General features: G+C 45.5%; 1 protein-coding gene across 8 annotated transcripts in view; it reads left to right on the top strand.

The window, feature by feature from the left end:
- The window catches only part of AMBRA1 (autophagy and beclin 1 regulator 1), a 198,170-nt gene that overhangs the window by 29,473 nt on the left and 145,731 nt on the right, over positions 1-22,966 (top strand). For all 8 annotated transcript variants that reach the window (XR_013346346.1, XR_013346347.1, XM_077818615.1 and 5 more), the window contains one exon: positions 158-1,620. Coding sequence is in view for 6 of the 8 variants with exons in the window: in XM_077818615.1 (XP_077674741.1) it covers positions 158-1,620 (1,463 nt within the window). In the remaining 2 variants the exon portion in view is untranslated. The remainder of the gene's footprint in view (positions 1-157; positions 1,621-22,966) is intronic.

The raw sequence follows: 22,966 nt of genomic DNA, 5'->3' as shown, positions 1-22,966 counted from the left end.
CTTTTATGATCCTATTGTAATTTTCCATGTCCCCCCTCCCCCCCCAAACATCTAGTCCTTTTTTATGCCTATCTACAGGCTTTTATCACCTGCCCCCTTTAACACTACTGTGGGGTTCTGCTGTGAGGTGACTGAGCTCTGGTGATTTCCCTTGCAGAGTGACGAGGAGGTGGAGATCCCTGTGGATAGCACAGATATGCCACATTATCGCCAGCGCTCTATTCTCCAATCTCAGCCTGTGAGGCGTACGCCCCTCCTCCACAACTTCCTGCACATGCTGTCCTCACGCTCCTCTAGCATCCAGGTGGGAGAGCAAAACACTGGGCAAGATTCTGCCACCCCATCCCCACCACCTCCGCCACCCCCACCACCTCCACCACTGCCTCCAGCCAGCGAGAACACCAGAGCATCAGCCTACACCAGGCTCCGTGAGCGTGTCAATTACCCCACAACAGAGTGCTGTCAGCACCTGGGGATGTTGTGCCTTTGCAGTCGATGCTCTAGTGCAAGACTTCCTTCTTCTCTCTTCCCGCACCAGGAAAATGCCCCCTCCACTTCCTCTGGGGCCACTGGCACTTCCTTTTCCTCTGTGCAGACGGAGCCATACCAACCCCCAGAGCAGGTGTCCACAACGCAGCAGGAGCAGGGTCTGCTTAACAGGCCTTCTGCTTTCAGCACTGTTCAGAGCAGCACTGCTGGCAACACCCTACGCAACCTTAGCCTGGGCCCCACTCGCAGATCCCTCAGTGGACCCTTGTCAGGCCATCCCTCCAGGTACCAGTCTGCGAGAGAGATGGCATCTGGCTTAGGAGGGTCCGACTGGACTAGAACAGTGCTGAACATGGGCTCTCGCTCGGAGTTGGAAGCCATGCCTCCACCTAGAACCAGTGCCTCTTCAGTGAGTTTGCTGTCAGTGCTCAGACAGCAGGAGGGAGGTTCCCAGTCCTCCGTGTATACATCTGCTACAGAAGGGAGGGGCTTCCTGGCACCAGGGGCTGAAGCAGACAGCAGTGGTAGTGCTGGCCCAAGCAATCCAGCCAGCATCCGCAATGAGCTCCAGTGTGACTTGAGACGGTTCTTCTTGGAGTACGACAGACTTCAAGAGCTAGATCAAGGGATTGGTGGGGAGCCCAGCCAGTCGCAACAGGCTCAAGAAATGCTCAACAACAACATTGAGCCTGATAGGCCAGGTCCCTCCCACCAGCAGACTCCACATAGCAGTGAAAACAATTCCAATTTGTCTCGGGGCCACCTGAACCGCTGTCGCGCCTGTCACAATCTGCTGACCTTTAACAATGACACACTACGCTGGGAAAGAAGCACACCCAGCTATCCATCAGGGCAGGTCCAAAGCACATTTGATGGCGTGCCACCAAGCAGCAGCCAGGCGCAGCCTGCAGAGAGAACCGAGGGCAGAGCTCCTACCTCTAGCAGGCTGCAGCTGGGAAGCTCTTCCAACCCGCAGGAGGAAAGGACTGTGGGAGTGGTCTTTAACCAGGAGACAGGGCACTGGGAGAGAGTTTACAGCCAGTCAGCTTCGAGCAGACCTGGGAATGTATCACAGGAGGCCTTAAGCCAGGAAATGCCTGAGGAAAGTTCTGAGGAGGATTCGCTTAGGAGGTAAGATGCATTTTTTCCATTGCCTTCCTCTTCAGTCTGTTGTTAAACCCTTCTTCCCATCTAGTCTGAGCTGCCTGGTGCTTCCAGAGTAGACCTTTTCATGATTTGGTCATTTCTTTGGCCATCTGTGATCTCAAAGATGAACTATCCCCCTTCCCCACAATCTTCAGTAGGCATTACTGCTGTATCAGAGGTAACTTCTGAAGGTGTGTCTGTGGGGAGGGATTAGGGAAGAGATCCTTCCCATTAAAGGGAAGGGTGGACTGTCCAGAGGGTGGAGCAGGGAGAGAGGATGTTGAATAGTAATTCTATTGGGCAAACTGTGCTCTCGGGAGTGGTCTGACTGAGACACTGCTTGGAATGTCTGGGCATGGAATGTACTGCAATGTCCACTTTACAGCATGCAACCGATCTACTATGGTGACTGCAGCATGGGCTGTGCCCACCCTGGGGATTGGCACATAGCAATCATGAACAACAGCAGTGATAGTTTATTTCCTCGGAATAGTGTGACCTATGAAGAGTGGGCCCAGAGACTGCAACCACAGGGGCGGGAAGGTGAAGGCTTTATCTTGGAGCTACATTAGGGTGGGCCTTGCAGCAGCATATCTTATCTTAATGGGGGAGGATTGCACTTCCAGGCTGGTTTTGAATACATGACCTTTATTAAACCGATGCAGTTCATATTCGTACTATGAGAAACACTGCTTCTTGTGGCATTGAGCAAGTAGGTAACTGAAAACCATTTTCAGAGCCTGCACCTTTACAGAGAGCCCATTATGCTGAATCTGGCATTCAGAGCTCAGCCTGAGAGTATATCTGTGCTCTGCACAGGAGGGTCATATTAATCACCCCCAAATCTAGTATTTGCTGTACTAGAAAATGAGTGTCTTACAGACTTCAGATGTGGCAAGTGGAGCAGAGCCACTCAGCTGAATCTGCACTTCAGACGCTGTCTGTGCTGGCTCCGATTGTTGGTCCAGCCACTCTGATATATTACACAGGAGTTGCCATGTTGGGTCAGACCGATGGTCCATGTAGTTTGGCATCCTGTCTGTCAATGGCCTGTACCAGCCACTTCAGAGGAAGCTTGTCTAATCCTTTCTCCAACAATGGCTATTGCCTGATGCTTTTAGAGAAAGGTGAAATCTCCTACTTTGATGCATGTAACCAGCTGAGCAGTATTGTTCATAGGGATGTTTGATGGAAGGAAATCCTCTTCTTTTCCTTCTCTCCGCAGGTAATCAGCTTATTCTCAGAAGCAGGAGCTGTGATTATCTCAATTGTTGTTTATTTGTATAGCAGGTGGTAGTGGTGATGAAATTAGTCTGCTCTTTCTAATCTCTGCCCCAGTTTTTGACTGTCTATATGAGTGACTCCCACAAGTTGACTGCATGATGATGGTTACTTCCTTTCTTGGTCTAAATTTACTGGTCCTTGATTTTAAGTAAATGCCCTCTGGTCTCATAGGACAGAAGGGAAAAAAGGTGGGATTGACTAGTTTTTGTTACAACATTATAACTTTGAAACCGACACTCAAGTGTGTTTTACTCATCTCCTTTCTTGGCCAAATAATTCCCCTCTCATAATATCTCCACTGTACAGCTAACTATCTTAACAGGTTTCAGAGTAGCAGCCGTGTTGGTCTGTATTTGCAAATAGAAAAGGAGTACTTGTGGCACCTTAGGGACTAACAGATGTATTTGAGTATAAGCTTTTGTGAGCTACATCCAATGAAGTGAGCTGTAGCTCACGAAAGCTTATGCTCAAATACATCTGTTAGTCTTTAAGGTGCCACAAGTACTCCTTTTCTTCTAACTATCTTAGTATCTGTTCTCTGGGCCAATTCAGTGGTGTGTCAGTAGAAGTAATGAGGTGAAACTTAAAAAAAAAAAAAAGGCTCTCAGAACACTCTGGCAATGAGATATAATAAGCTGTTCTATAGTCTTCCAAGGGGAGGGATTTTGGGCCTCCTAATGTGTCACTTAAAACTGCACTGGAGCACACACCATAGAGAGCAATCCTGCTCTGGTTCCGGGGGCGGGGATGGGATTAGTTGTGACCTCTTAAGTCTTTTTCATCTCTGATTCCTGTGCTTCAATTTGGGCCGTTTTAGCTGTCACAGATGGTTGTTACTGCTGCACTGTGGCTGTAGCAGCTGTGCACAGTCAGTCACTCAGTCAATCATTCACCTGTGCAAACAGATGCTTCTTGCCAAGGTAAATGAATTTGGAGTAAGCAGTCTAATGCTTGGGCTTGCATTGGAATTCATTCCATGGGATTCCTATGGCAAGGAGCCCTGGCTCAGCTCCTGTTAGAAGACACTGCTAAGACGCCAAACTAGGTACTGTGCTTTCTTGTATGTCCCTGTCTCCTGCATCTGCCATGAGACTCTTCCTCCTTCAGGGCTGTTCTTGTGGGTTCATTCACACTTAACAGGAAGTGAATGTGAACCATAAAACAGTGGGGCCAGAGTGCTGGATTGGCTGAACAGTGGGTATAAATCAGCATTAAATGCTTTATGTAGTTAGGCTGGAACAAGCCCATTTGGCTGTTAAATCAAGGAAGTTTCATAAAATCTTGTTACCAAAAAAAAGGGTAACCCCAGAGTGGGGTGGGCAACCTACAAATACCCCACTCCTCTTCCCCCTCCCCCCATTCACTATCCCCAAATTTACAAATAATATTCCTATTCAGAACAGTGGCAAGCCAGCTAATGCTCACCCGCTAATTTGCCCTTTCCAGTCATAGGATGGACCCCCCACCCAACCTCCCTGCCTCCAGGTCTGGTGAGCACCAGAGCCCAAGAACAGGGAGCACTAATGCAGGTTCTTCATAACTGAATTCTAGGCCCCCTTTCATTAGTTGGTTCAATTCCAAAGGGGTGCAGGACACCTCAAAGACCATAACAGATTCCTGCACAGAGGCTCGCGTAATCTAAACTATGTAATATAGTGAGCAGTGGGGGTGGGAATTGAAATGGAGCTGGGAGGATGAGGACTGCAACAGCAAGAGAACAGCTATACATAGCAATCACCTTGTTCTCACAAAATAAATGTACTTGGGTTTGTGGCTAGAGACCACAAAGTATCAAGGTGCAGATTAGGGCTAGAAGAAATCCCTGTGCTAGCTAGTTAGTTGGTTTCTCATAATTTTGTTCACTTTCCTGTTTCCCCAGCAGCTGTCACTGTTGGGCAGTCGAGTTCTACATGCAATTTGTCTGGAAACCTAGGATAAAGCAGGACCAGAAGGTGGAGTGTGTTTCATTCACCATCTGTGGGTGGGATCGATTTCCTTGGCCTAGCTTGTCTGGCACAGAAGTAACTCGCTAGGGAAGTCGTTGCTGCAGAGGGTCAAAGAAGTTAATGAGTAATTAATGAAGATTGGCCCTTTCTGGGTTCTGTTGCTGCCCTTAGGCCAGGTCGGGAGTGAAACATTCTGCTTTTTCTGATGGTGCTGGACTAATTAATTTGGGCTAATAATGAGGACATTAATAAGCATCTAATGAGGTTTTCTCTGACTGACAGCTCTGGCATCATTTGTTAACAGGGACATGTTGCTGAGAACTCCATTTAGCACAGTGTATTGGCTCTCTCACTTGGCTTGGTATGACAACAGGACAGGATGGGACAGGACAGGCAGCCTGACTGTTGCATGCAGCTTTCACTTTCCAAGTGAGTTGATGGGGGCCTTCTGTCAGGGCTCAGATCTGCACTCTTAGCTGCTGTGTGATAAGCTCAATGGTATGATAAGAATTTGGGAGGGAAAAAAAATTCTGGAGGGGGGATTAGAAAGAGAGTGTCATTGGCTGCCCTAAACGGTAGTGGGTGAAATCTGGGCTTCAGTTTCTCAAGTATTCTCCGGGTCAGTGCATTTGATAGATACTATATTTGTCATGTATACTTCCACTAGGTATTTTCTCTACCTGTCTTGGATATCAAGGTGGTGGGAGTCTTAGAAGTATCTGAGTGCTGACATGTGAACTTCGTTACTGTATCAAGTGATAAAGGAGGTTGTTAGCAAAAGCTGAATGAAGGGGAAAATAATTGAGCCACAGTTGAGTTTGTTCTCTTTTAACTTCCTGATAACCCTCAAGATTGGCCTCTTTGTTCTAGAATTTTAGTGATTGAACAGTCAGATTAAATTCTGTTCAAGCCATCCCTATCAGACAGACCAATGGAGGATTGTTACTTAGAAACTGCAATAGTGGATGAGGGAGATGGTCCATCTAGCCCAATAGCCTGTCCCTGAGAGTTGGCAGTACCAAATTTTTCAGAGAACGGTGCATGAAATCCTTGGAGTGGACTGTTATGGAAGTTTCTTCCTAACTCTCATCAGTAGGGCCCTACCAAATTCAAGGCCATGAAAAATGTGTCATGGACTGTGAAATCTGGTCTTTTGTGTGCTTTTACAGATTTTACAGGGGAGACCAGCATTTCTCAAATTGGGGGTCCTGACACAAAAGGGAATTGCAGCGAGGGTCACAAGGTTATTTTAGGGGAGTTGTGATATTGCCACCCTTACTTCTGCACTGCTTTCAGAGCTGGGCAGCCGGAGAGTGGTGGCTGTTAGCCGGGCACCCAGCTCTGAAGGCAGCGCCCCGCCAGCAGCAGTGCAGAAGTAAGGGTGGCAATGCCACACCATACCATCCTTACTTCTGTGCTGCCACCTTTAGACCTGGGCAGCCAGAGAGTGGCAGCTGCTGGCTGAGGGCCCAGCTCTGCAGAAAGCAGCACAGAAGTAAGAGTGGCCGTACCATCCTTACTTCTGTGGTGTTGCTGGCGGTGGCTCTGCCTTTGGAGCTGGGCTCCCAGCCAGCAGCCACCACGTTCCAGCTGCCCAGCTCTGAAGGCAGTACAGAGGTCATGGTAGCTGCAGTACTGCAACCCCCCCCACACTAACATTGCAAACCCTCCCCCCACCCACCCACACACACACACACACACACACACACAAAACTCCTTTGACTCAGGACCCCTAAAATGAAAACACCCTGAAATTTCAGATTTAAATCACTGAAATCATGAAATTTACAATTTGAAAAATCCTATTACCATGAAATTGACCAAAATGGACTGTGAATTTGGTAGGGCCCTCCTCATCAGTTAGTGGTTGTCTTTTATTCCCTGAATTAGAAGGGTTTATATTCCCCCTTATTTCTTTGTTTGATGTAATTGATGATCTAGCTGTTTATATAATTGTCTAATCCTTCTTTGAATCAGATAAACCTTTGGCTGTACTGAAATGTCCCTTTTGGTCTCATCTTCAGAGTTTTGTATACAATAGTTTTGTTTAAAGATTTTCATGTGAATTTGATGCTGGTGTAAGGTGCTGGCTTGATGACTTCCAAGGCCAAAGTCTGCTTGCCCTGCTGCTTCTGTTCTAGGAAAAGCTTCTGCCATGTGCTGTCCCCTGCCGTTTTGCCTCAAACCTGATCTAGTGAGACCAATCCTAAGAAGAGCAGAAAAACAAACCAAAAAAACCCTCAGTTTCCATGGCGCCTTTGGCTACTCCTCACATGATCAACCATCATGAGTCTGATTGTGGTTTACCTATCTTGGCTGGATTTGGACTAGCAGTCTATAGATGAAACAGGCACTTTATCCCATGACCGGTGACCTGAGCCAGCCAGTCCAGTTTGAATTGACTCCTGTGTTGGTGCTTCATCCCTTCCATGGGCATGTCTACACTACAAACTTAAGTCGACCTATGTTAGGTCAACTTCTAGCCACTGCAGTAATTACTGTGGGGGTTCATGTCCATACTACCCTCCTTCTGTCAATGATGCTTATCCTCACCAGCACTTCCACTGACTTAAGAGGGGCCGTGTAGGGGGCTGAGAGCCAGGGCTCCCAACTCCATGCACAGCACCCTGCTGAGAGCCCGACTGCTACCTCGGGCTCTTGGCTACCCCTGCCTCCTCCAGGAGTCCAGTGGGGAGCCTTGGTGCAGGCAGGGAGCTTGGGGGCAACCCAGCTTGGAGTGGGGAGCCCGGGGAAAGCCCAACTTGGCTCACAGTGGGGAGCCCCTCGCCTGCCCCAGGATGACAGCCCAAGCTGTGAGCCAGGCTGGAGCTATGAAATTGACAAGAATGACAGCCAACCACGGATGTAAGTAACCCACAGTGTCTACAAGGACACTGCATCACCCTACCTACTACGACGTAAGCTCTACCCCTCTGGTGGAGGTGGAGTTGTTATATCAGTGTAGTAAAGCACTTACTTCAGTGGGAGCAAGGCTAGAATGTGGACACTGATAGAATTAGATCGACATAAGCTGCCTTACATCAGCCTAATTTGGTAGCGAAGACCAGGCCCAAGAGGAAACTTTTTTTTTTTCATTGTCTAGATCCTACCATTAAGAAACTTGGTCTGTTATTCAGTCCAAGTTTTTTTCCCCACTCCTCTTAGTCATGCCCCCTCAGACCTTGGCATAATTAATTCCTTTCCCTGTGTTAGAAGAGGGAGCATAAGTTTTCCCTCACTCAGCTGTTTGTTTTGGCGAGTAGGGAGTTTGGAAGGGGAATAGATTGGAGATTACAGAAAGAGAAAATAAGAGATGTCATGAGGAAAAATGAGTTGTCAAATCTAGCTAAACCCCCAGCAGTCTCACTGACCCAGATAAAGGTTCAGCCACACATTGGGATGGCTTGTGACTTGGGGGATCTATTCACACTCCTTGCAGCTTTTCCTGAAGCTTGAATCGGGTTTGTTAGAGAAGCCAGCAATATGTGACATCTCAGACTCTTGTGTAAAATAAGCCGCCTGCTTAGACTGCAGAGTTGATCAGATTAAGGTGGGAGGGAGAGACTTGCTTTTATCTGTGGACGTTGCGTGTATGAAGATAACTGCAACTGTAGGCAGACTCTGGAGAGGGGCGGTCTAGACAGGCTGGTTAAAATAAATTAAAAGTTGGATTTTGAAAATGCATCTTTTCAAAAATAAACCTATTTGAAATTGTCACTCCATGTTAAGGCCTACATTTACATTTTTATTGACATCACTTAAATTAAATTTAAAAATATTCAAGCAGCACATATTTGAAGTTTTAAAGAAAGTCAAACCATTTCAACTAGTGGAAGTCACTGGTTAAAAACCTGGAAACAGTTTGTTGAAGTGCTAAATCAGCATTTGGCACAGTAGCTGCTTCTGCAAGTGCAGAGTATTTTCTTCAACTAGTTCAGTTCAATGACTAGCTCATTCAGAGTTGAGAAACCAATTAAATTGCCAGCTGAAGAAGCAGGAAAGCTTGTTTTCCTCTTCCAGTCTTAATAAACACAAGGTAGGAGAGGATAAGATCTACTAGTTCTAAATTTTGAAGAACATAATGACTAAAACCAATCAGTTTCACTAACTACAGATAATACAGTAGAACCCCATTTATCTGATCTAATTGGGAAACATTGCATAATCAAAAATTCGGATAATTAGGAGAATGGGCAAAGAGCTTCAGCCCTAGGTGGCGGGGCTTCAGCGGTCAGCTTGGTTCAGTTAATATGGAGAGCCAGGTAATGGAGGTTCGGATAAATGGGGTTCTACTGTACTTCCTTTGTTTAAGCAGTTAGTGTTAAATGCAAAATATATTTTGATAAATATTTTTCTTTTATATCAGCACATTTAAGGTAATTTTGTTTAACTAATAACTTAAGAATGCTGCTCTTGTGCATTTTTGATGGAATTCAAATTTCCAATTACAGCTTGACACTGACCACAAATAAAAGACCATAATCATCTAGTAAATTAGAAATACGTCATTCACCCTTTTCTAACATAAAACATGTAAAATTTAAGAATATGGATAAGCTGTATAATTACTTAAGTGTGTATAGATATAGCATAGTCTGCGGGTTAACAAAAAGAAATACCAAATTATACCAACCAATGAGAATGAATTTTCTTTAGGAAACTAAAGTACATATGCAAAACAAGATTAAGATTGATTATTTAAATCAAGGTTTCCTGCTTGCTGATTTATGTCATGATTAAAATTGGTGGTTTAAAACACTGATTTAAACCAATCCACCTGGGTTTTGGATAAGATTTTGTCCTCTCCATTCAGCCAGTGCTTTAGGCACCAAGTGGCTGTGATCCGGATTGTGGCACCAGTGCTGCTTGAGCTCGGATGCGAAAGTAAATACGAGCATGAAGTTCAGTGCATTAACTGCCTGCACTCCCCACAAGTGTTTTGCCAATGTGTGTCTTTCCCTTTCTATGGGACAGCTGTGAATGCTTTTCATGTTCCTGATGGGAGATGAAACCAAACCCACTTAAGCTTTGTCTGCTGCTTCTGGCGGTGCTGTGCAGAGCTCAGGAGCAGTATTGGGGGATGAGAAGATGTGGGAACGAGTTAGAGAGAGTCATGTGCTGGCTTGAGAGTACTGACTCTTCTGCCCATGTCTCCCAGTTCCCATGTTTTCTGTGCTCCCCTCAGGAACATGCAGATTCCTGTCTGCAAATGTCTTTTATGCCTTGAGATCTGCAAAGAAACATCTCATCCATCTAGTTTCCCTTTAGATTTCCTAGACTTTATTTGGTTTCCATGTTGCCTTCCTGCCACAAGGGGGTAATGTTGCTGCTGCTCACTGCTTTCCTGCAGCTCATTACAGTATCCAAATGTCTCTTTGAATGCCTGTAGAAAAGAAGAAAATGTGGTTTGAGACTCCTTTTCCCTGAGTCCTAAATTACAGCTTCTGTTCTCCGTTATATGGGTTTGCAAGTGTTTCCCATTACAGTAGAGAAAAAAAATCTATGGGGAAAATGTGTGTCATGGATAGGGAGTGGGAAGGAATGTGTGGTGTTGGCTTGTATGTGAAGGCTCTGTTGGGAGTTCAATAGGGTGACCAGATTTTATAGGGACAGTCTCGATACTCAGGGCTTTGTCTTAAAAAGGCGCCTGTTACCCCCCTCGCCCCCATCCCGATTTTTACGCTTGCTATCTGGTCACCCTAGGCTACAAGGAAGAAGCAAGTGCTTTGCTTCTTTAATGAAAGTGGGCTAATAGAATAAAGTGAGTTAGAACTACAAAAAAAACCCCATCCAGTGCCATTTAATTTGTCGTGCCCGCCACACCCCTGGCCCTGAGGGCAGGGCAAGCGTGTCCCTATAGTCTGTATTCTCTAGGGCTTTGCTCACTTTAAATAGCTTTCACTCCTTCCCTAGGAGACTGCTCTATAATCCATGTTAAGTGATTTTTTCCTCTTGTCTGAGGAATGCCTGGCAGCTTGTGATAGAGGCTGGCTAGTCACCTTTTAAACGGAGTTGTAAATATTCTCCTTGCCAAGTCTGTCTTGAACAATTACGTAGATCTGTAGGCATGCCTCTCATGTCTCTAGCCTCGGGGTACATTTATGTTAAAAATAAGCAAGCAATTCTTCCACATCACTTCTCAAGCCCAAACTGCAGATAAGGCAATGATTGTCTCAGGCTAGGAGCAGTCTGGTGTTTAAGCCAAATTGATAGAGAGGGAGCAATCATGCTTTTACCCAACCAAGGGTAACTATTATACATAAAATGGAGCAGAATACAGTCACTCTTTTACACCTTGATATGGAGGCAAAGCCAGTAGAGTCTGAGTCCCATCATGTAATGCTTGATGCCAATGACCAGACCACTCCGATCAAGCTGTGGCTTATAGTTGACACCTCTATATATCTATGGACGCAAGTATCAACTGATGTCAGGGCACCATTGTGCTAAATGCCGTGTGCTGTACGAAGTGAGAGCCTATAAACTGAATAGGCAAGAAAGACAAAGAGTAGAAGAAAGGAAGTAATAATATCGTATCCCCATTTTATAGGTGGGGAACTGAGGCACAGATACTAAATCAGTGGTTTTCAAACTTTTGTACTGGTGACCCCTTTCACATAGCAAGCCTCTGAGTGAGACCCCCCCCAATAAATTAAAAACACTTTTTAATATATTTAACACCATTATAAATGCTGGAGGCAAAGTGGGGTTTGGGGTGGAGGTTGACAGTTCGCGACTCCCCAGGTAATAACCTCACGACCCCCTGAGCAGTCCCAACCCCGTTTTAGAATCCCTGTACTGAAAGATGTGCCCAAGATCAAACAGGAAAATGGATCCAGATCTTCGAGTTCCATACCAGTGCCTTACCCACAAGATCAAGCTTTCTCACATTTTGGATTTGCTGTTTTAGGAATGATTAGACAAACCATAAGCACTACAGTCTGCTATTCTGTCTCCAGCTGAACCCACTACAGAATGCTTCAAAAAAGGCAAAACTTACCAGTTGTGCAAAGCTGTAATATGGGGAGAGGTGGCCCTTTGCCTTGTGACCGGAGAGGGAGGGGTAAAGCAGTGTGCACTGCTGGCTGCTGTATGTGGAGCTGTCAAACAAAAGATAAACACACAGGAGTACAAGGAAACCATAGGAGTATAGTCAACATGACGGGCAGTGGTGAGTGGTCTCAGCACACTAGAGGCCTAACAGTTGTCCAGTTTTTTTGTGTAAGTATCACACAAAGGAGAGTTTTAAGGAGGGATCTGAAGAAGGCTGAGGTAACTTTGTGGATGTTTAGGGGGAGTTTCTCTCAAATGTGAGGGGCAGCATAGTAGAAACCAGGAAGGTGCTTGTTGGAAAAATTGAGCAGGGGTGGGTAATGGAGGGTGGCACCTGGGTTGATTGGAGACAGGACTTGACATTTCAGTAGTGAATGAGTTAGGGTGGGGATGGGCTGTGAAGGGCTTCCTTGACAGTGAAGACAGTTTGATGTGAGAAAGGAGGAGGAACCTGTGGTGAGATTCAAAGGGAGGGATGACATGCTTAAAGTGATAAGCTAAGAAAACTATCTTTGAAGCAGCATTGTGAGTGGATATAAGTGGGGGCAAGATTGCATCTGTCAAGGGCAAAGAGAAGGATGTTGCAATAATAGAGATAGTGAGAGCCTGGATCAGTTTTAGCTGTGTGGATGGATAGGGATGGCCGTAACTTATAAATGTTATGCAGAAAGAATCACTAAGATTTAGATGTAGCATGCATATGAGGACCTAGCCAGAGGTCTAAATCAAAGATGATGCCCAGGTTACAGGCAGGGTGGTGGTTCTGTTGACAGTAATTGAGAACAGTGACAAGGCAGAGAGGTTGGGGGTGAAGATCAAGAGCTCTGTTTTAGCTACGCTAAGCTTGAGTTAGATGTGGGACAAAGAGATATGAAAGAGACAGGGCAAGATTTTAGCTTGGACAGGTCGGCAGTAGAGAGTTAGATCTGTGAGTTCTCGGCATAGATGAATTTGTTTGTGGATGAGATTACTCGGAGATAAGGCATAGAGGGAGAAGAGAAGGGGACCAAGGAGAGATCCCCCATGGAACCCCCACAGAAAGTTGGAGGGGGGATGAGGTGGATTCACTTTCCCTTCCTCTCACGGTCTTCCTGTCCTCCCCTTGATGTAGGATCATTTTTAATTTCCCACTTTTTTTGCCCTCTTCAGCTTTTGTCTTTCAGCTAAGGCTATGTCTACACTACACAGCCGTGCTGCTACAGCTGTGTAGCCGCTCTTTGTCAGCAGGACAGAGCTCTCCCGCCGACAAAGCACTCTCCATACCGATGCTTTTCGTTGGTAAAACTTTTGTCATTTGGGGGTGTTTTTTTCTTCATGCCCCCTGACAACAAAAGTTTTACCAACGAAAGTGCAGTGTAGACAAAGCCTTAGCCTCTCTCCTCCCTTCAGTTCTATTTTTAATTTCCTCTGTACCCCTCCTCTTCCCTGAGCTGCTGCAATTCTCTGGCCAAGTTTTAGCTGGCTGTTTTACTCTTTTTTCGGTTAACCCCCCTCCGCTGCCTTTCTCTGTGTTTTCTTTTCCTTGGAAGATGATTATAGAAATAATAAACAACAGTAGTTCACCCCCTTCTTTATAGTAAGCAGCCTCCTGAAATGGGCAGTCCCTGGATGCCTGTATGGTGAATGCTGGACTCTTGCACTCCCAATTGTTGCCACAGCCAGTTGCATAGATGTTGTACTGAAAGGGGCCTAGAGTTCTGAGCCCCAGATGTTAGTTATAAATTTGTGTTTTCATCAGGTTTTGTGGTGAAGTTCCACCTTGGCCTTGGTTTAACTTGCACTTCTGAAGCCAGTATTGTTGTGGATTTGAGAAAAGTAGGACCAGAATTGGGTTCATAGTGGCACTTTCATTGTAACCTTAACTATGGAGAAGTTAATCACTCTAGAATGCTGATGTTTAAATGGTCATTAGACTTCAGAGTCAACTACTACTTTATAGGAATGGACCATCCATACCACTCTGAGCTGCGTTGGATCACGTTTGGAAGCTTTTGTTTGCATAAGTACTAGAAACTTAACTTACTAAGGATGCTCATACATAAGCATGTTCACAGAGAGCCATAGTAAACAATACAAAAATAAAACAGATCCCTGCATCGAAGAGCTTACATTCTAAATAGACGAGAGAGGAAGAGAGAACACAATATTTGGAAACCCTATCCTAATCTGCAGTCACACTGTTCATTACCCTTTCCAACTTTGTGCCCATTTCACTCTTGTAGTATGCTCTCATTTAGTTACACCTTTGTTTTAACTCTGTTCTATTAACTGTTTCCAACCTACAGCCCTCTCCATCTCCATATTTCCTCATGCTTACAAGTAACCTATTTCTCAAGCCCCTGGAACTGTTGAATTCCTGCGTTGCCCCAGTTTGGAGCAATCAAGAGTCCCTGCTCATGAGATGTCAGGTGCCAAACTTAGCTATTCTGAGACTACCAAAGAAATGCCAGCATGTTCCATAGGCCAGTCCACCCCCACTGTGGTGGTGCATCATTGCTGATGGGGAAAGATCAGGTCTGCCCCTCTCCCAATTGTTTCAGTTTTGACTCACCATTCTAAGTGAAACTGTTCTTACGCAAGCTTCCTTGCACCCACTGTAGCTTCCTATTTTAGGAATAAACTGCTGCTGCTCTTTACTCTGATTCTTTATTATGGAGGGTTGGTGGGAAAAACTGATTCTCCCTCCCTCTAACAGTGACTAATAGGGGTTACTCTCGGTTCCTGCTGCAGAGTTGCTCTTGTGTATCTAAAAGCTGGGCTTGTTCCCATCTATGCTCTTGTTTCCAGATTTGTGAGAAAGCTGAGGCCCACTCGCACAGGCTCTTCCCCCTTCTCCTCTTTCTTCTGGTAGGGCAGGCTTCCTCAATAGATCTCCATGCTGACAATCTTCCTCCATCAGCTCTTGCAGTGAGTGGAAGAATAAGCTCAGGCTGTCAAAACTTCCCCTTTGATAGAATGAGAAACCTGGACTTTCCAACCTCTTGTGATTAGCATGAATCTTCTCCCCTACCTGAGGCCAAATTAATACATTATAAACTGATCCAAATTGCCCCAATTATCCTTCTTGGATGGAGAGCAGATTTGGCTGTGCTTTGTATGTGCATTGAATTTGAAAAGGTCTGACCGGCCCTCTTTGGAGTTAAATCTCTGATCTGTGCCAAATTCTGTTCATGTAATATAGATCAGCCCCACTACCTTACTATCTTAAATCTCTAACATTCCTTTCCCTTTCAAAGGACAAGAGTTGCACAGGATTGATGAGCAAGTGAAACCTTCCCCAAATGATGTACTTAGACATGTGTGAATTTGGGGAAAGTGGCCTGTAACCTACCCCCTAGCTCTAGTCTCCACCTGGGCCTTTTTGCTTCTCCCCTCGTATTTGCCGACTGTTGGCAATACAAGCCACTTAGAGTGGAAGCCGCTGTCCAAGCCCCTTGACTAAGATTAAGAGGGGATGTAGGTTCTGGAAGCTGTGGGAAACCCATCAGCACCTCCTCTGAGTTTATGGGTCCTCTTCTCCTTGAGGAGTCTGCATGAGATTGCCCATACAACAATAATCTTAAACAGATTTATTAAAATTGGAAGGTCAGCTGAATCAAACACATGACTTGCTTAACATATCCAGATTTACGTTTTTTATAAACTAAACTAGATAGTCCATTCTCAGATTAATTATAAAGGGGGAAAAGGAAAGGCAAATATCTTGCATCTCTTGGAAAGCAATACCCTGACTCCTCTAGACTGGCTTCCTGACTGGAGAAGTTACAGCTGAGCACTGATTCCCCAGGGCCTTGAGCCCAGGCCGGCTCTGAGCATGAGCGAATGGAGAGAGACCTCAATAAATATGAATTTAACCAAAATAGCTATGACTCTGGCTTTCTCCAGTTGAACCATTCTGGTCTGTTGAGTAACTAACATGCATTTTAAAGATTCTCCCCCCACCCCTCCCCCCCCAACATACATATTTAACAGATTGCTCGAAATAGCTGCCTTTGCGCTGGTGTAATTGTTCCCACTGTTTTTCTTGAGAAAGCACCTGCTGGAACTGAAGTCCAGGGAGCAAGCAGGGTTTATTATCTGCCAAGAAAGTGACAAATTTTTTTTGTTTTGAATTCTATCGAATTGAAATCCCCTCCCAGGGAAAAGCTGGGGTAGGTGGCCTAGATGCTGTCAGAAGGTCCATAGACCTGTTTTTTATTTATGAAATGTCTCGTGGGGCTGAGTTCAGACAAGGCTGGGGCTCTGGGCACACGTTGACGTGATCCCTGAGCAGCTCTCCCACAGCTCTGGGCCCCCTTAGGAACAACAGCGGGGCTCCCCTCCCACTCAGGAAAGGCAGTTCTTCCTCCATCCCCTCCAGAGAGGTAGGAAGCCTCCAGTGCTTGCCCCACAATCTGAGGTATATATGCTTGGGCAGGCGGACTGAGCCTGCGAAACTTTTCTACTGCAAAACAGAGTCCTCTGTGAGTGCTGGTGGTGGTGACCTCTCAGAGCAGTGGGTCTCAAAGCGAACACACCAGTTAGATGTATGGAGCTATTCACCGCTCTGAGGGCTGCTCTTTCCAGCAGAGTTTGCGTGCTCGAGTAGACATCGCTGTCTTGGTTACATTCTGGCACATTTTCAAGCTTTTCTTCAAACCATGAGGACTAGAAAGTTTTATTTTAAAAAGTGTAAAACTGAATTTCTGATACAACCAGGTCACTCCAGGCACAGGCGTATCGTGCCTGTGCCTTTAATCTGGCCTTGGTGCTTTTTCAGTCTCTTGAGTGCAGAACTACAAACATGGAGTAAATAGCAACCGTAATAATCAGTCTCTGTTAGTTAGTTAGGTTTTCCTCTCTTCCCTTCCCCCAGTCTCAAAAGAACTCCAGCACCTGAAATGCAAAGTGGACGGTCTCTCACTTGGCTAGTCTCCAACTTTGCAAAGTCCTTGCCAAACTAAACAGTATGTTCTCAGCTCTGTTCTCAGTCCTTAGCATGTTCATCACAGAGGCATGCTTCCCATCACTTGCAAACCAGTCCATTAATCACTCTCTGGGTGCTGTATGATGAGGGATGTCTGCATAATGCTCACTCATCTCCTGTTCTGATTTATGGCCTTTGTCTGCAAGCGACCTAGCAGATTGAGTGCAACCTTGGGTCACTTGAGGAATTAATCACTCTTCCTGGTGCCCACAACACTCACCAAGGGAATACGAGGAGCTCCACCAGAGATGCTGCTTGGCTTTTGTGGCATCAGACAGTTAAACAGAGGTTAATGTTTGAGCCAGAGAGTAGAACTGCTGTTGGGATACAATCAACACCTCAGAGTAGCAGCCATGTTAGTCTGTATCCACAAAAAGAAAAGGAGTACTTGTGGCACCTTAGAGACTAACAAATTTATTTGAGCATGAGCTTGCGTGAGCTACAGCTCACTTCATTGGATGCATGCAGTGGAAAATAAAGCTTATGCTCAAATAAATTTGTTAGTCTCTAAGGTGCCACAAGTACTCCTTTTCTTTTTGCAAATCAACACCTCAGTTCACTTAACAAAATCTGGTGAATTTTGGAGCATTAGCCCTATTTCGCTCAGAGACAGGGGAAGGGATTTTTGTGTCCTCCTTTCCCCCAACTTTTTTCTACGGAGAATTCAAATCCAAGGATCTCTGTCCCTGCAGACTTAAATAAATATATATGTATGTGTTTGATATAGTCCATACCTCATTCTTCTTGTCAGTGTGCTCTTTCCCCTTCTGCGTCTGAGACTTTCCACCATCCTGGCAGAAGGTTTAGTGTTCTTTCATCTCCTCTTGATTAGAAAGTTTTTAAAGTTTAATTCCTATAGGTCTCTTATTTGGCAGCGCCATTCTCCATATGACTACATTTTTGTACTGTTGCAAATGCATTCTTCAGTCTCTTCTTTCCCCGTAACCAATCTATTTCTCTGCCTGAGGGCTGGATTCTGCTAGTATGTTTGGAATGGCGCAGGGTAATTCAGAAGGTGTTCCTCCCTCCTCAACTCCCCTCCTCCCCCAACCCCAAATGCTACCATAACATGCCACTCCAATGCTATTAAGTGTGGGGTCCTCCCCGGAATGATGGTCTGGAGAGACTGGGGCCTGAATTTGGAAAACTTGCTTGATTGTGTACTGGACTCACTATACTTCTGCTTCCACCTACCCCGTTTAAAGAAAGAAACCTTTACTGCAGAAAGGTGCACTGTGTACACAGTCTGACAGATGGACTACAGAATGGCCAGATAGGGTTGGGGAAAAGCAACCACCAATTCTTGTTAGTCACTGAAGACCAGAAAAAGTCAAAGGGCTAAGGTGCTACAGGGAAAATGACAGGTTTACTGCTGCCACACACACACAGTCCTATCAAAGCTCCCTCTGCTGGACACTCTCCAGGCTACTTGTGTTGGGACATGTGTGCTTTGAACCTCTCCATGTGTGCTTTAAACCTCTCTTGAGCTGAGTAGGCTACACCACTCCTCCTGTGGCCCCTCTGGGACATTTTACGAGCACAGGCATACTGTGTGTCCCACCTTCACAGAAATGAGACCATATGGTTCAGCTGCCCATGGCCTCCTATGACCAGTGCTGATTTCAGAGTAGTTTAAGCGCACCCTCTTCCAGAACTTTGCCGTGTGGGTGTTCTGTGTTCACAGTTTAACTCTTCAGGGGTATGTGAGAGTGAAGCAAGCAGATACAGACTTTGCCCAGGATTCTAAACACCATTATCTTTTATTTAGCATGACAAATACACAGATGTAGACAAAATAAAAAACACACCTGCATGTATTTCCCTGCCTCAGTTTCCTCATGACTCTGGAGCATTCTCTGGGCTTAGGACCGAGTCCTCTGCGGTGTCTAGGATCTCCCTTCATGTGGCTTCCGTTAAGAATCATAGTGTCTCTCTTGAGGTCAGCTAACTTCTGACTTCCTTGGTTTGTCCCATATTTAAACAAGATGCCCCTGCTATAAACCCATACCAATGTCTTCCTCTCTCCTGCCCAGAGCTTTCTGTGTCTGAGCAATCCAGTCTCTGTTGTTTTTACAGGCTAGCATCAACACCTTAGTTTCTTTGCTCTGTTGCAGAGGATTTTCCTCTTCCCCCTTCCCAATTTGGAGAGAACTGGCTCTCCTTGCTTCAGCCAACCCATTGTCCCAAGGTGTTTCCACTTGAATAGAGGACCATTAAGACTAATGACCAACCATTGTCTCTGGTCTAACAGGTATGTGACACAGCCCCTGTCACTCCATGGTTGACTCACTATACATTGAGGCATTCCATGATGTAGTACTTTCATATCAACCAAATTCATAAGTTGTACATAGGTTCCATAAATCATCATGACTGCTAAGGCACGTTTCCATCACTAGATGGCTAAGATTACATATTCACCTATTGTGGTGATTTAGGACTAGTAAAATCAAGCGTGCTGTTCTGCACTGGATGTCTCTTCCTACTCTTCTGACCCTGTTTGCTTATGCCTGAGCAGTGCTGTTAAGTGATAATCCAGTTCAGATGCCAGTCACAAACTTGGGTTATCTTAAACCATGCGAAAACTGAAATAAACTAGAACAGTGTTTCTCAGTCTGTGGGTCATGACCCAAAATTAGGTTGCCAGGATGTGTCAAAGGGTTGTGTGGGAGGCCCTGGTGGTGGTGATGGGGTTGGGTCCTGCCCCTAGGGGGAGGGGAGGGGTTGAAAGTCACCAAGGAGGGGTCCTGGCTGCCCCCCACTTGCTCTATGGTAGCAGCTCTGATACTGTGTATTTGACTGGACTCTGCTCAGCTCCCCGCTCCAGGTGTTGAAACCTGGTACATGGGATTGCAGCACTGCCGAGGTTTGGCTCAGCCACTCCTCTGTCATGAAGATGGGGGACCAGCTGGGCCAAATTTGAATGAGAGATGTTACAACCAGACATGTCAGATTACAGTGCCACTCAAATTGGCCAAACCTGACGGGCTGAGATAGAATCAGAGAATTATAGAACTTGAGGGGACTTTGAGAGGTCACCTAGTCCAGTCCACTGCGCTCATGGTAGGACTGCATACTATCTAGACCATTCCTGACAGATGTTTGTCTAACCTGCTCTTAAAAATATCCAGTGATGGAGATTCCACAACCTCCCTAGGCAATTTATTCCAGTGCTTAACCATCCTGACAGGAAGTTTTTTTCTTAACATCCAACTTAAACCTTCCTGTCTGAAACTTAAGGGATCCTTGAGGTCACAATGACTCCAGCAGGGAGATGAGCCCAGCCAGCCCCATGGGTCAGGAGCTGTCACTGTGGTACGCACTGTGTACTTTTTTTTAGTACTTAAGGAGTATATTGTTTATCATGGGTAAGAAATATTGAGTAAGCCAGATGGTTTTTGTACTAAAGCTATTTACTGGGTTGCGACAGGCCATCAAGGTTTACGAATGGGTCCTGAGCCCAAAAAGGTTGAGAACTATAGGACTTAACATTTCAGACTCTGGAGCTTTTTAGCTTTCAGATTCCCGAGTACTGAAGCAGGACTGACAAGGGTTCCACTAACAATAATCTCCTAAATTAGGTCCTTTTCAAGGAACCTGTAGAGTTGTTTACTAGCTCTTCTTTCTTTGAGCTTGAATAGGTTGTGTCTGATCCAAGAGAGTTATGAAATTTCACTTCTTCCCAAGAGCTGTGAAATCGGGCTAGCTACAAAGGGTGGTGGTTGAAGATCCCTGTTTGCTTGCGTGGCTGTAGACAAGTAGGCTGAAATCTGCTCTGTGAAGAGAAGAGACTAAAATGTGAAGGTTTTTGGAAAAACAAATGCTGCCTGCCCTTGAGGAGATCATATGGACTGGATAAGATTTCGGTCTGACATAGCCATTCATCCCATAATGCTGGTCTCCAGGTCCATAGGAATTAATTATGCAACCCCCTTTAAATATCTGGGCGTAGCATTTGAGGATGAGCAGGAGGTGATGTTGGGCAGCTCTCAATGCCTCACTTGTTGTGGGGATTCAACTCTTCTTTGTTACCTTTCTGGGTTAAACCTCCCCTTTTATAGTGGGAAGCAGCTTTGAGCAGGGGGTTGAACTAGATGACCTCCTGAGGTCCCTTCCAGCCCTGATATTCTATGATTGAATACCGTTTAGTTCTCCATAGGATTTGTATATAGAGCAGTGTGTATGGTACTCTGCATCCACAGGGGTCAGAATCCAAGAGCTCTGACAGATAGTTGTGAGCTGAGAGGAATGGGAGGATATGATCCATGGTCCTGCTTCAATTCCACCTCCACATAGGTTTCTTGAGCCCTACTGTCCTTGTGGGAAGATGCAAGACTGAATGCCGAAAAGAATAGTAAAGAAGTTGGCAGAGTGGTCCTCTCTTTGAAGTTGAAGCATCTTGACTATGAATTCCACCCTCATTCGATTTTGGAGGTTGACTGAGGGTGTGATTGTGCCAGGCTAGGGAGACTGTAGCCATCCTTATAAGAGAGTGCTTCAGCATAATTTCTGTTTTTGCCAGGCAGCACTTAGCAGCTTCTGGAGGGTGGGAATGGAGGCTGCCAGAGCAGTAGCATGCTTTGGGGTGCACACTTGTCACATGCACACAGTGCTTGAGTTGCCTTTTAAAGAGCTCCCCTTTTGATCAGTGCCTCCCTTTTTGAGAGGGGAGGGAAGCCATTAGCTTTGTATAGTTGGATAGCTTAGTTATTTATTGATGTGCATGCTGTGCTGCTGGGTTTGAGACTTCACTGCGCTAAAAAGTTTTAGGAATCATGTATCCTTGGAAACTGATCCCAAGAAGCTAAACTTGCTGCATTTGAATACCTCCTGAGATCCTTTATGGATTAATCAGTCATTCTGTCCCAAGTGGCCTGGGTGATTAAGTCTTGCTGCCAGGGGGGAGAGTATGAGGATAGTAGGGAGAAATTAATCTGCTAACTCCTGCTGTAACATGAGGGGATTGTGCTGGGTTTTTTAAAGCTATGGTTTCTGGCACTCAGCTGCTCCATGCTAAAGAAACTCACTAGTGCTCTGGTGGCTGATGAAAATCAAAACTGCTCAGAGGGTTGGAGACATAAAAACATTCTTGGGATGCTTAGCTGCCCTGCAGTTCCCATTTTTCTTTTCCTCCCCACTTCCTTTGCTACTGTCTGTAGCTGCCCATTCCTCTTTTGATCAGTGTGCTCCCAGGTGAGAGCAGCTTGGTGGAAAAGCTTATTCCTGCCTTGTCCCTCTCTCCCTTTTTTATTCTGTTTAAAGTGTGTTGTCCGATAACTTGGGCTTCCAGTTCCCTTTTTCCTCTTCCTGACGACTGCTTCTGTTTGCAGTCCCTGAGTAATATTGTGCGGGGTAAAATGATAGTTCCAAAACCTTTTCCTGGGGTGCTGATGTCTGGCAGGCAGGCAGTCCATTGAGATCACAACAGAGAGTGCTGCCGAACAGAAGACAATTTATATCTCCTTGTGGTGTTTTAAAAAAAAAAAAAGCCTATTTTAGCAAGTTGGGCTTGAAGCGTCTCCTAGTGTGCGCAGAGTTAATCTTCATCACTGAGGCATTGATTGACAATCTGGAGGGTGTTAATGTGTGATTCTCCCCGTGAGCGGGGGAGGAGAGTGGAAATTGCAGTTTCTTTGCTAATTGTACTTTAGATGTCATTTGTGACAATTTCATGTTGTCTAGACAGAGATTGTGGAGCAATTGCTTCAACAGAGCCTAGTGTTAGCCTGCTATGGATCTGGGCAGCACTAGGGGGGAAGGGAGCTCAGTGCTCCAGAAGGGACACTTGAATCAAGCGTTGCCAAGTGAAGGGTTTCAAGAGGAGGTGCAACCTGAATTTTTGTGTGAAAATGTCAGACTGTTTGTTTAAAGAAAAGGAGTACTTGTGGCACCTTAGAGACTAACCAATTTGTTTGAGCATGAGCTTTCGTGAGCTACAGCTCACTTCATCGGATGCATACCGTGGAAACTGCAGCAGACATTATGTACATTATGAACATTATGAACATTATGTCTGCTGCAGTTTCCACGGTATGCATCCGATGAAGTGAGCTGTAGCTCACGAAAGCTCATGCTCAAATAA

The sequence above is a fragment of the Eretmochelys imbricata genome, chromosome 6 (genome assembly GCF_965152235.1).
Source record: "Eretmochelys imbricata isolate rEreImb1 chromosome 6, rEreImb1.hap1, whole genome shotgun sequence".
NCBI classification, from domain to species: domain Eukaryota; kingdom Metazoa; phylum Chordata; order Testudines; family Cheloniidae; genus Eretmochelys; species Eretmochelys imbricata.
The sequence above is the reverse complement of the archived record's forward strand: the minus strand, read 5'-3'. Positions and strand labels throughout refer to the sequence as shown.